The sequence below is a fragment of the Mesoplodon densirostris genome, chromosome 8, assembly GCF_025265405.1.
Source record: "Mesoplodon densirostris isolate mMesDen1 chromosome 8, mMesDen1 primary haplotype, whole genome shotgun sequence".
In the NCBI taxonomy this organism is placed as follows: domain Eukaryota; kingdom Metazoa; phylum Chordata; class Mammalia; order Artiodactyla; family Ziphiidae; genus Mesoplodon; species Mesoplodon densirostris.
In genome coordinates this window covers 10,251,303-10,264,823 of record NC_082668.1, presented here as the reverse complement: position 1 = coordinate 10,264,823, position 13,521 = coordinate 10,251,303, and the positions used below count along the sequence as shown (strand labels likewise).

The following is a 13,521-nucleotide window of genomic DNA, read 5'->3' as shown; positions in this document are numbered from 1 at the left end:
CTCCTCACTTGGATGGGAAGCCCTCCACCCCTGCTCAGTCATTCCTTCCTTTAAAATAAATTCACCACCCTGAACTGAAGGAAAAATGCACACGTAAAACTGGTAACTGATGCCAGTGCTGAAATACATTTACATCACCTTTGGCCAATCATTCAGAGCCCAATATTGACTCTCTTAATAAGAGGAGAGAGTTAGGAGGCTGGTCACCCACCTCCCTACCTTCAAGGCTAAAGATCTCTTTTCTTGTTCAGTCTGTTTGAGACCCTAGGGGATGGGCCTGGTGTCTCAAGCTCTTACTGTGAACCACTCCCCCCAGACTGCAGGCCCAGGAAGGCTTGGAAAGGGGTTGTGAGGCATCTATTTCTGCTAAAAGCAATGCCCTCTGCAGGTTAATCCTCAGTATGAGAACTCACAGGCAAAGGTTAGACTCTCCTAGCATCTGAGAGACAGTCTGTGTTTGGCCCTTTGAATTTTCATTGAGAAACCTCCAAAGCCAGTGAAGGCTCCTGGCCTCCACTGACCGAAGTCTTCAGATGCATTCAGCTTCCAACGGTGCTGTATTTTACCACTTAAACACTTCTTCAAAGTTTACTATGAAACAGTGTGGCTCTAAGCCTGCCAAAAGTTTAACTACAGGATTCAGTGGATTTTATCTGGCAGAGTAGCTGCCCATCCTCCTGAGAATATTTTCCAGCAAAGCCAGTCAATCAAACCTTGCAGTCAGGGTGATTTCGGGGTCCCGAGTGTCACTGAATGAGCTCCTCTCTGAAAACGCCCCTCTTTCTCACTTTGACCGCCTTCCCATCTCCCTGGCTTCAGAATCCAAAGTAAAAGCAGTTTGGCATTTCAGTAGACAGCAATGAAAAACTTTTCACGGGATGACCCAGGGCATAACTATTCCTGGCTGAATTTAACTTTTGATTTTCAAATATGTAGGGGAGCTTGGGTTCAGGGGAGACGAAGGGAGAGCTCCAACAAATAGGAGAAAATAAAATAGAATAAGCAGCATACCATGACCAAGCCAAACCAAGCTTGATATTTCCAAATTATATTGGCAAACGAATGCTTTCTCAAATCATTTGTTCTGTCTTTCCTGGAGACAAAAAGGAAAAAAAAATCTGGATGCAAAATTCCTAACCCCAGACCAGTAAATTGTGTCAGTGGAATGCAATCTAAAATTGCTGGTCATAAAGTCCAACGTTATATATACCTATAGGCAACTAACCCCCAAGGCAAAAGTTGCGCCGCCCGAAGCAATGCGTTCGTCAATTTCATCACCCCCCTCACTCCGGCCAGGTGCCCGGCGCTGGGTTAAGCCGACAGCATCAGGTTCTAATCCTTGCGTTCACACACGATCGCTTTGAGCAAATCCTTGGCAGTGGTCAGACGCGCTACCTCTGCTCCTCCGGTGCGAGCACCTTCTCCTCCAGGCTGGCCCCCGGTCACCCGGTGCCCCTTACCTGCAGGCGCTCCGTGGCCGGCTGCCACATCTTCCAGCCGCGGGGTCTGGCAGAGGAGACGCTGGCGAGACTCTGTCGATGGCGCCGGGGGGCGAGGGGCTGGGGGGCGAGGGGCTGCGGTGCCGCTTCACATCTGGGGTGGGCGTCCGCGGGATGTGCTTCCAGGGGCCGGCGACCGCCGCGGGGTGGGCGCTGGGGGGCTGCGAGCGGGGGGAGGCGGCGCGGCGCTCGGCTGCCGGCAACTTGTGGGCACGGCCGCGAGCCGCCTGTCCTGGCGCAGCTGCGAGAGGACTGCGCAGCTCCGCCCGGGCCCACGAGCGCACGGCGACGGCGGCGGGGGCGGCGGCGGCGGCCGCTCCCTCCTCCTCCCCCGCCGCCGCCGCCCGGACCTGCGCGCTCTGAGCATGCCCGGGGCCGGCCCCCGCCCGCCCGGGAGCCCGCATCCCGGCCGCGGGGGACCCCGAATCCCGGCGAGGGGAGTGTGCGGAGGCCAGAACCGGCGGCCCTGCTCCCCGGGGGAGCCCCGGGTGGAATGGGGTCTGGGCGAGGGAAGAGCCTGGAGAGGGGGGGCTTCCTGAAGCCAGAGCCCATAGCCCTCTCTGGGGTCTCAGTCTTCCTGTCAACAGGGATCTCCGAATCGCCTGGGTCTTGACGGGGGCACTGTGCTGGGCCACGGAATTCCATTCATTCCTTCCACTGGAGTTAAGTGAGCATCTATTAGGCTCCAGCCCCTGTGCTGGATTCTGAGGATACAGTGGCACAGAACAGAAGACAAGAGAATGTTCCTCGTCTCCTGAGCTTCATTCTACTTGGGGGAGAAAGTCAGTGACAGAGGAAACACCTGAAAGGGCGCTAGGTCAGGTGGTGAGACATCTTGGCAAGAAAATAAAACAGGGGTGATGGGTGAAGAAAGGGAGAGGAGAGCTTCTTTGAGGGGGGCCCAGGGATGTCTGGGGTAAGAGGGAAAGATGGACCAGGTGAGAGATGACATGCGGGGCAGAAGACTGGGGCTCCTACACCTGGGTGAGGAAGGTAGCACAAGATCCCCCACCCTCCATCCACCCTGAGATCTGCCAGGTGCCTCAGGAAGCTCTGTGAACCCAAAGATAAGCCAAGGGCCACCCTGGGCTCCCAGGCATGGAGGGTGGTGTGGGCCACTGTGAAATAATTATCTTTCCTAAAGAAGCCCAGCTCCTCCCACCCTCTTGACAGCTGGCCAAGGTGAGTATGAACATTCCCATCATTTGGATGACACAAATGAGGCTTGCGGAGTCTAGGTGACCATTCAAGTCACACAGCCAGTGAGTGGCTTCGAGATGACTTGGAGGCTGGGGCTCTTACCCTGCTCCTCTAACTGCTCTGCCGTGGGAAAAGGGCAACGTTCTGGGGCTGGAGGCTGGGGGAGCTTGGCAGGATGGGGAGGCTAAGCTGATTCTGGAGGCTGATGAAGAGGGTGGGAGGAGAAGTGGTGGGAAACGCTCAGGGACAGAAGGAACAGATAGAGGGGAAGGACCACACCATCTGTGTGGGGAGCCCAAGGCTCCTGAGAGATGGGGCCCACGGAGCAGCGGGGACTGGCGGGGGAAGGGTCCCCAGGGCATACCACACTGCAGGTGCACCGCCTGAGTCCTGAGCTACTCGGGCACTACTGAAATCAACACCCCACGTCTGGAAGGATCTGCCCATGGTCATGCACAGGTAGAGTGATTTCCAGATATCAGAGCACTCAGCTCACCAGACCCTCCCAGAACTCTCCAAGGGACAGAAACCCTCATCTCCCAAGGCTTGGGGAGCACAAGATTCACAGAGTCACCCAGAGGAGAGTCACATAGTGGCAGTGCCTATCCAGGGCTCTTTTCCAGGGCTCCGGATGGCTTCTTCCACACCACACAGTTGCTGGTTGGTGCCACCCACCCAGGCAGGTCCAAACCCTCAATGCCCTAGGAGCCTCCAGCAAAGCCACAGAGATGCTTCTGAGAGGCTGGTCTCTATCTCCCCTGATGACCACGGGACTCTCCCATTCCTGCCGAAAAACCACCAAGACTTTCTCAGCTACTTCCCCAGTCCCTGCTACCTGCTCTGGACCTACGAGTAAATCCCTTCTGATGAGGGGTTGGTATGTCAGCCCTACATGGAAATACATCTCAGATGCTTGGTCATGTGGTCTCTGTTTTGAGATGATATTTTTACTTTTCCAATAACTCTTCATGCACACTTCCCACACCTAGAAAATTCCTGCTGACAATAATAGACCTTCTCAGCCTCCTAATTCTCTTTTTATAAAATCCTAAAGCAAAAAGAGATGCACTTCATTACGAAAATCTAGAAAATCCAAATGTGCATATTAAACCTCTCAGGAAGCTAAAACAGGACTATTCAGTTGCCAGGGATGTCTTCCGACTTGAGCTTTGAAACCATCCTTGGTTGCAGATGCTTCCGTGGAAAAGTGATTTTGTTTTAAATAGCAGCGGGATGAGATAACGGCCTAAATTCAAATTGCATTAGAGCGTTAAATCCTGTCTTCTCACCACCTCCAAGTGTAATTAATTGTTATGACTCAGTAATACAGCTTTTAGTTCAGAGTATGATGCTATTTAAGGAGAAAAGGCTTCAGCTCTGTAGAGATTGCTTTCAGTTACTAGTCCCACTTTGCAAACATATTTGGTAAAGTAGTGTTTAAACTCAAAGGACACTCCTGTTTTCATTACCTTTATGCCGGGAATCAGGACACTACGTCAGGGGAAATGAGAGTGGAGGTGGAGCCTGGTAGAAGGTGACAAAAGGAACAACCCTCCCACCTTCAGTTTTGCTTCCAAGCCTTCCCATTCAGGAGGAACCTGTAATAGAGGGTGAATGCAATAGAGACATCTACTGGTCAGAGCCAGGACGTGCATCCTGATCGCTCCCAGTCCCGTTTTGGGACGTGGCAACCTCAACCTCCACCTCCTGGTGAGTCTGAAAGTGTAAACAGGTTTGTTTTGAGCAAGGAACAGCTGCTGAAATAAGCAGGAGTTGTTTTGGAGCAATAAGTAGAAATATTAGGCACATGAGTACGTGCATAATTTCATGTACTTAATCTCCTGTAATTATCTAAGCAGGTCTAATCTTATTAATAAATACCATTTCAAGGAAAAGGACCACACACACACACACACACAAATTGGCAAGGCCAAGGTGAATTATAAACACAACGTTTTGTCCAGAAAAAGAATTCCAACCATCCCCAGAAAGTTTTGTAAGCCAAATTTAATCTAGTTCATGATTCTGAGTCTTAAGGTAAGCAACCTAGATGTCTACATCAGGAGAATGGTGAATTAAATTATGGTCCAGCATATCACAGAAATATTAAAATATTAGGCAGCCATTAAAGAGGATAATTATGAAGCTGCACTGCAGCTTTAAAATGATTATGATATGATTATAGATTTGTTTAAGCTTCAGTGTACATAATTTTAATACATTTATAAAATATGTATCAATTTCAATAAATATGGGAAAGGACCTAGGACAATAAGGGTACAGGCTGAATCCCAGCCTTTGAACTAGGTGAGGGCTTTTGGCAAGTCATTGACCTAGCTGAGCCTCAGATTTCTCATCTGTAAAAAGGGTGATAATATTACATAGTACTTAGAGTTATTGGAGGCCATGAATGAGTGAATGTGTGCAACATGCCTGGCACATAGTAGGTGTGCAGAAAACTTTAGTTTTCATCCCATTACTTTTCTATTACAGAATGATCAAATTCTCACAAACTGGCCTATGTTTCCTGTGGTCCAATCATTTCCATTTGGAATGTTTGTGGACTTCAATTATTTGATTTAGTTTTTCACATAAAAGTGATAAACCATATTAAAGTTCATTTCCATTTTTAGTTTAATCAGATTGTGAAATTTATTATGGTCGCATGTTTAGCAGAGCAAGTATTGGAAAGCCCTTCTGGTATCATTAATTTCATTTCAAAATCACAAAAACAGCTGTAGATGAGCCATATAGAAAATTCATTAAACCTCCCTATAGTGATGGAGCCACTGGCTCTTGTCCCTATGTAGTGATAGGTATTTATAAGGGTGTTCAGATAACCCTTTCCCTCCCTCAAAAGGAAAACTTCACAGTTGTCTTTGCAAACTGGGTTAAAAGGCAAATGGGGCAGGACTACTTAATACCCAGGACATGTGTTGTCATTCTCCTACTCAGGACCTCCTCATACCCTCACCAGCCTTAGAAAAGTGGCAGATTATTTTCAAAGGTGGCCACAAACATTCTGCTCCTCTCAGAAACCATGCCCTTTGCAGTGTGGCTTGCCCATTTCTCCCTTCATGAGATGGAATTTGTCTGCAGCCTTTGCATCTGTGTTGGATGTTTGACTTGCTTTGATCAATACAATGCATCAGAAGTGACATTGTGGCATTTCCAAGCTTGGGTCACAAAACACCTTGCAGCTTCTCCTGTCACCCTCTTGGAACCTGAGGTCATGGCGGGAAGAAGCCCAGACTAGCCTCTTTGAGATGATGACCCTGTAGAGGGAAGCCAAGCCAAAGTGACAGCACATGAGTGAGCTGATAGCTCGGTCACACCACTCAAAGACAGCAGCCACGAGCATGACCCAGGTGAGGCCAGCAGAAGAACCACTCAGCTGAGCACAGAATTGCTGACCCACAGAACCATGAGAAAATAATATGGTTGTATTTTTTTAAGCCCTAAGTTTTGGGGTGACTTGTTAGGTGGGGTAGATAATTGATACAGAAAGCATCACTAATACATGTTAGTCTCCTACTAAACCTTACATCTTTCTCAGTATTTCCTGATTTATCAGAGTTGGCACAAACAGGAAGCCTCATAGTCTGACATAAAGACTTATATCCTTTTTTGTTTGTTTTACTCTTGCTCTCCCAATTCCCTAGTGCACACCCTTGTCCTACTCTCAGATTGTGTGACCCATGCTGCCAAGCCATGCCTGCTAATTTTTCTAGTAAGTCCTTCTGAAAGGAAGATGGGAATTGGGCTGTGCTCCAACCATATTATGATCAAGGTAGATTCTTTCTAACACAGTTTGCAATGAACATGAAGGTACCTGCTTTTTCATAGCCCTTCTCATTCTCTCTGAGACACTGTCTTCATAAAAAACATCCTGCCCATCTTTGTAGATCAGTAAATACATCTCCTTTTCCAACTAGAGCCTGGGGAAGCTGAGAACAGCATGGAGGATGGTGCTCAGATCTGTTTCCACCACATTTAGCCCAGAAAGGGGCAACTCTGTACTCTTCTTGTTCTTTGTAGCCTGATTTCTAAGGGTCTTCGTTGCCCTGTACCTCCATCTTGACTCACTGATTACCAATATGATCCCAATACTCTCTCATGGGGACTGGTGTGAAGCCACAGCTTCTGCTATCTTCCCACCTCACCACTTCTCCACCTGACCTGATTTCACACCAAACCAATCTTTCTTTGCTTCCATTTTTTTCACTCTCTCTTTCTTCCCACTTCCATCATCGAAGCCAAGAATTACTGTCCTCAAACCTATAGGAAATGTGCCGGCCATAATTGGTAGAAATTAGGTTATCTAGAAAAGAACATCCACAAAAAGAAAGATACTTCTGGATCTGTCTTGGCCTTTGCTTAACTTGAAGCCCAGGTGCACTTCTGCAAGTAAAACCTGCTCTGTTGGACAGGGCAACCCTTCTTGCCGAGATTCAGAGACCATTGGGGAGTGGTAGAGATCAAGTCAGTGGTCTTGTGGATGGAGAACTGGGAGTGAGGTAAAGAGGAAACTGAATCTTCACTTTTAACAAACTACCTGAAATTGCAGGTAGAGCTGCAGAAACCATGGCTCTATTTTCTGTGTTCTTTTTTTACTGGTCATATTGTAAGAGGAAAAGAAAAGGGGCAGGAAATCATCAATGACCTCTCTGAAGTGTAGACGACATTCAGGAATGATTTGTTGGTAATGGTGTAGTGGATGTTCTGATGTACCATCCTCCCCCTCAGGATCACTGTGTTTATGGCCTCAGCAGAGGGGAGTGTGGGCCAAGGTTGGGAATGTGAGCCAATGGCCCGCGGCTGAGTCCCGCTCTCGGCATTGCCTTTAGCCAAAGGAAGCCAACTTGCCCAATATATACCCTCCCTATGGGCAGCCCACTTCCAGTGTGGGGTTCACAGACCTCAACGGGAGACAATTGCAGGAAAACATCCCAGCATCTCCTGTGGGATCAGCCAAAGCCTTGGTTGAAGCCGCCTCACAATGCAACCTCTCTTCTTGGCCAAACCTGTTTGCTTTCAAACTCTAAAGTGGGAATTTGGGAGCCAGACCACCCACTGGATGACAATAGACAGAGTACCAATCATCTCTGGACGCTGTCACTGGGGGGCTGTTAAAACTGTAACTGGGGGTGAATGAAATGGGATACAAATGGAAGGGAATGTGCTGATGGATGCAGTGTCTCGGGCATTAGAGTGTTTTAAGGGAAACAGTAATTACAAGGATTACGGAATCAGATGGCTGTTGCTGAGTGTTGCGGATGCATTGGAGAAAGACAAAGAAATACAGCTGGTGATTATGGCCAAGGTGCCTCCTTCCTGGCATGTAAAGAGACTCACATCTCCTGCATCTAAATGGTGGAGAAAGCTGAGGATCAGACCCGGGAATGAGTTACATGTGGAGTAAAGCTCCAGGAAGATTGAATTCTCCACTCCAGAAAGTGCTGTGCCAAGTTCAGGACTCTGATTGGGAGGGAGAGAGACCCTGAGGCTTGAGATGAGAACACAGATTGATGGATGCCTTTGGAGATCTTGAATTCCCAGATTCCATGGCCCCTCTGAACTAAGAGAAGTGCTGCTCTCCTTGCTCAAGATGTGTTAAACTCTGCTTTGCAAAGTAACTATTTTAATGTAATTGACTTTTAGAGGACACTGCATGCCACAAAAGCAGAATATACATTCTTTTTAAGTGCACGTGAATATTCACCCATATAGATACAGCATATACTCATATATTGCTCCATAACATAAGCCGCAGTAACTTTCAAAGAATTGAAATCATATAGAATATGTTCTCTGGCCATAACAGAATTAATTTGAAAATCAATAACAGAGAAATGTCTGGGAAATCTACAAATATTTGAAATTACACTACACACTGTTAAATTATGTGCGGATCAAAGACGAAATCACAAAGGACATTTTAACATATTTTAACTAAAGAACAATGAACATCAGCCTATCAAAATTGTTGCATGCAGCTAAAGCAACCTTAAGAGAGGAATATATAGTCTTAAAGGCTTATATTTAGAAAGGAAACATGTGTAGAATCAATTATCTAAGCTTCTACCTTAAGAATCTGGGAAAAAAAAGTGGAGTCACTGGGACTCTCCAACATTTCTGCTGGGATTATAAAATGGAACAACCATCTCAGAAAACAGTGTGACAGTTTCTTATAAAGTTGAATACATGCTTATGGTATGACTCAGCAATTCCACTTCTAGACATATACCCAAGAAAATGAAGACCTATGTCCACACAAAAACTTGTACACAAGTGTCTACAGCAGCTTTACTTATCATAAGCCAAACTAAAAACAACCAAATATCAATCAGCAGGTAAATGGTTGAACATATGGTTTATCCTTACAGTGAGATACTTCTCAGCAGCAAAAAAGAACACGCTAGAACATGCAGCAACATGGAGGCTCTTAAAAATGCTCTACTGAGCAAAAGAAGTCAGACACCAAAGAGTATGCATTATATATTCCATTTACATTAAGTTCTAGAAAAGGCAAACCTTACCTGTAGACGTATAATGACAGAAAGAAAATCAGTAGTTTCCCAGTTGGGGGTGGGAGGACAGTAATTGAAATCAAATGGATATGAGGGAACTTTCTGGCATGAAGTATTCTATCTGTGGTAGTGATGAGTCAAAACTCATCAAGCTGTATACTTAATACATGTGCATTTTATTCTATGTAAATTAGACCTCAAAAGAGTTTAATTTTGTTTTTAATTTAAATGATAGCTGTTGCCCAACTACTTCTGATTCCACATGCCCAGAAATCTGCGGTCAAGGGCAGGATTTACTCTGCTGCAGAAGTAATTGACCTGAATTATCAAGAGGAGTTAAAGCTGCTCTTACAGGTGGGGACAGAGAGGGATAAATCTTGGTGTCCATGTGTCTCAGGGTGTCTCTGAGAACTCCTCTGCCCAGTTTTAAGAGTAAATAGACAAATGCAGCAATGGTGGCCTGAGGGGGACTTGGTGATCAGGAGCTGAGATTCCCGCAAGTGTGATGGTCTGGGTCATCTCACCAATAAGCCACTAAGCCCAGCTGAGTGGCCAGCCCAGGATGAATGGATCTGGAACAGGTTGTAGTGGAGGGAAATGATGAGCATCAGCTGGGCCTTCGCTCCAGCTGCATTGACGCAGCTGTACTTGGTCCCACTAACCTTTCTCTGGTGGCTTCTCCAGGGCAAGAGACCTATCAGAAACCTGGAGGTGCTATTCCCAAGTGGAGTGAACATACTGGGAAGGAAGTCGAGCTGAGCCTCATAGTGGGGGTCGGTAGTGGACGCTGTGTGCACAGAATCCCCGACATTACTCCTTCCACAGCTGAGTCCTGCTCTCCACTCTGCCCTCAGCCAAAGGAGGCTGACTTGCCCAAGGCTGTGGCCCCTCCCTGGGACAGTCCCTGGGCAATGACCGGTTGATGCAGGGATACAAAGGTCTATCTCTATGTGGGGGGTTGGGAGAGCCTCTGAAGAACCATCCCAGCTCCATCGCTCCCTCCAGGTTCAGCCAAGGTTCTGTTACAACCCCATCACTGTTCAGCATCTTCCTTGGCCCAGTCTCGCTTCCACCCCCTCCAGGCATGGCTCCCTAGAGAACGTCCCAGCAAACCCCCTGCAAATAAACCTCTGCTTCAGAGTCTGTCTCCCAGAGAATCTGACCTGAGATGTGAGACAACCTTGGAGTTACAAAAGGGTAAAAATGTGGATTCCATGAAACTGATTTCCTCTTGCTGCATATGCATTAGCCCTTATTGCTGGGGTGGTATCACCAAGTCCTTTCCTGAACAGACAACTCTTTCTGCCCCACTCCTTTCCCTCACCACACAGTATCCAGGACCCAATTCAATATTTCACAGATAATATTTCTGGAAGCTTCCAGAGATTTACATTTTTATATGATGTGCCTCTAACACTGTCCTATTTTATGTTTTCAAAACAATTTATACTATTTGCTTCTTTTTTAATCACAGGAAACATCTCTGTTATTTAATTACAACGAAAAACATGAATTTCCAAGGTCTTTAAAGGAAGCAGTAAAGGGAATAGCCAACAAAAGGTTAGTATTGCTGGTAGGAGTTTTGGGGGGATGGCTGCTCTGTAATGGGAATATTTTTGATTACATGTACTTGTAATCATATAGATTCAAGTTACAAAAGAGAATCTTCCTGGTGCTCACTTCTAGAATAAGGAGAGAAATAGTGATAATGTTATCTAATCGCCCTGAGAGATCATCAAAATCCCACTGTATCACAGACTTACTCACGGACCCCTGGGACAGTGGATGCACCACGGCAGCAAGATCCTTTGGTAATGAGACTATCTTTTGCAAATGCAGAAAGCTGGACAGTAGTTGCTACCTTCAACCTGTTACCAACACAAGCTTCCAGAGAAATTAAAAGACTTTTAAGGTTAACCATGAGGATTTCCTCATCTCATAAACTGTAAGAGCAGTGAAGCACTAACCTCTAAAAAGTCACTAGGAAAAACAACCTTCATTGTTTGTGTTTGATTATAAAAAGTCATACATGTGGAATTTTTAAAAGTTGGAAAAATGCAGAATATTATCAGGAAGAAAAGAAATATTTCACATAATTCAGTCAAACAAAGAGTGCCATTTTTTTTACATTTGGAGTTGTTCTTTCTAGGCATCAAGACAGTTAAACAGATAGAAGAATAATTAATATAAATATTTAGCTTAGTTTATACTATATATGCAATTCTGAACCCTGCCCTTTTCCCTTCGTGCTGTACGCTGTACACGGGTAAATACTCTTCAGCTGAAGCCCTGAAGAGGCTAAGCCTGCACAGGCCGATTGAGTAGAACTCGCCCTCGAGATGCAACATTACAGAACTCGCCCTGGAGATGCAACATTACAGTCCCATTCTGGGAGTTACCATTCACTTCTGGACACCCTGACACATAGACAAACACAGTACCAGAATATTAACTTATAATATTTTCCCAATATTATTCTGCCTGTCTTTTCCAAAATATTCCCGTGCTTATTTCTCCTAGCTAAAACTCCATTCCATTCAAAGTGGGAAAAGTAAAGAACAGAGCTGAGCATACCATAAGATCTCATGAGGTCAGAAATGTAACCTGGCTCTGGTAGCTAAGACATCTGTTTGGAGCAGGGTTGGTCCCCTCGTCATTCAGGAAAGAAACAAAGGAGAGCACCTTGACCACCTTCTTTCCACCTGACCACTCAGGTTTCTCTGCTTCCTCTAACTCAGGGTTTTCGACCCATTTTTCATAGATGTGAAGTCAGTTTAGTGAGTCACGATCAGCATTTAAAAAAATAAATGGGATCAGAAAGAGAAGAACAGAAACTATCAAAGAGGCCACACATACTAAAGGTAAGTACTGCTTCATGAAACATGTGTTTTGGCTGTATGTGTGTGTGTGTTTCTGTGTGTGTACGCATCCAAGCATGTGTGTGTATACATAACACACCATGAAGTAAAATGTATTCCTACTGTGCGTCATGAAAGACATTCTCTAACATCTTTCCCCCATAGTCTGCACAACAGTTGAAAGATACCTCTTTCAAAAGAGTATTACAGGGCTTCCCTGGTGGTGAAGTGGTTGAGAGTCTGCCTGCCGATGCAGGGGACCCGGGTTCGTGCCCCGGTCTGGGAAGATCCCACATGCCGCAGAGCGGCTGGGCCCGTGAGACATGGCCGCTGCGCCTGCGTGTCCAGAGCCTGTGCTCCGCAACGGGAGAGGCCACAGCAGTGAGAGGCCTGCGTACCAAAAAAAAAAAAAAAAAAAAAAAAAGGGTATTACAGGCTGTCAGACATTCCCATCACCCCCCCCAGGTCCCCTGCTTCCCACCCTCACACACACACACAGACCACCTGTCTCTATCCCCCAGCTTCATTCCTATCTGTGGTTTTAAGGATAAGGATGGGAATAAAGAGAGAGGCAAATATAGCCCCCAAAATAATTTAAGGCAAGGAAAAAATAACAAAGAAGTAAATCAACCAAATTATTGGTAACGGCTCTCTCTAGATCAGCCGTCCCCAACCTTTTTGGCACCAGGGACCGGTTTCGTGGAAGACAATTTTTCCACGGACGGGCGGCAGGGCGGAGTTCAGGCGATAGTGCCAGCGATGGGAGAGCCGCAGATGAAGCCTCTCTCCATCACCCGCCACTCACCTCCTGCTGTGCCGCCTGGTTTCTAACGGTCCAGTTAGGAACTACCAGTCCGCGGCCCTGAGTTGGGGACCCCTACTCTACATGATGTTTTGCCTCCATAGGCAATTTTTACTTTTGTCTTTCACTTGTTCTATACTTTTCTCAACATTCTGTAGCAGGTAAAAACTCAAGCTCCAGAATCAGACAGACCTGGGTTCAATTATGTGTCCAAAAACTCGCCAGAGACTAAAACCATAAAAACATTCCCACTATATCTGTAAATTAACGCAAATCAATGCAGATAAACAGAACGTTCCATGATTTTTATAATTTTGAACAGTTTTATTTTAGGTCCCATTGTCTCCCAGTGACAGTACATAAACTTTGAACTCTCATGCCTGTTCCCATTGAGATTGTTGCAGTCGCAGTCACTCTTGCTTCTCTGGGACCACCTACAGTGAGTCAACTTTTTCATCTTCCTTCTCTGATATCTAATTTTTCATTGGAGCTAAAAGTCAGATTTTAGAACCTTGCATTAAATTAAGGGATGTAGTGGCCATATTCCTACAGTTTTAGTCTCTGGTGAGCTTTTCAATATTAAGCTTCAGGGCTGATATTCATCACTGCACAATTTTGAGATATTTTTCCTG

At 46.1% G+C, this 13,521-nt stretch overlaps 1 protein-coding gene across 2 annotated transcripts in view; it reads right to left on the bottom strand.

The window, feature by feature from the left end:
• PID1 (phosphotyrosine interaction domain containing 1) overlaps window positions 1-1,780 on the bottom strand; it is a 255,851-nt gene extending 254,071 nt beyond the window's left edge. The window contains exon 1 of one of the 2 annotated variants that reach the window (XM_060107158.1): window positions 1,461-1,780. In XM_060107158.1, the coding sequence (XP_059963141.1) occupies window positions 1,461-1,490 (30 nt within the window). In that variant the 5' untranslated portion in view covers window positions 1,491-1,780. Of the gene's footprint in view, window positions 1-1,395; window positions 1,416-1,460 lie in introns of those variants that run through there. The other variant, XM_060107157.1, reaches the window with a different exon arrangement.
• Window positions 1,781-13,521: the final 11,741 nt, after the last annotated feature.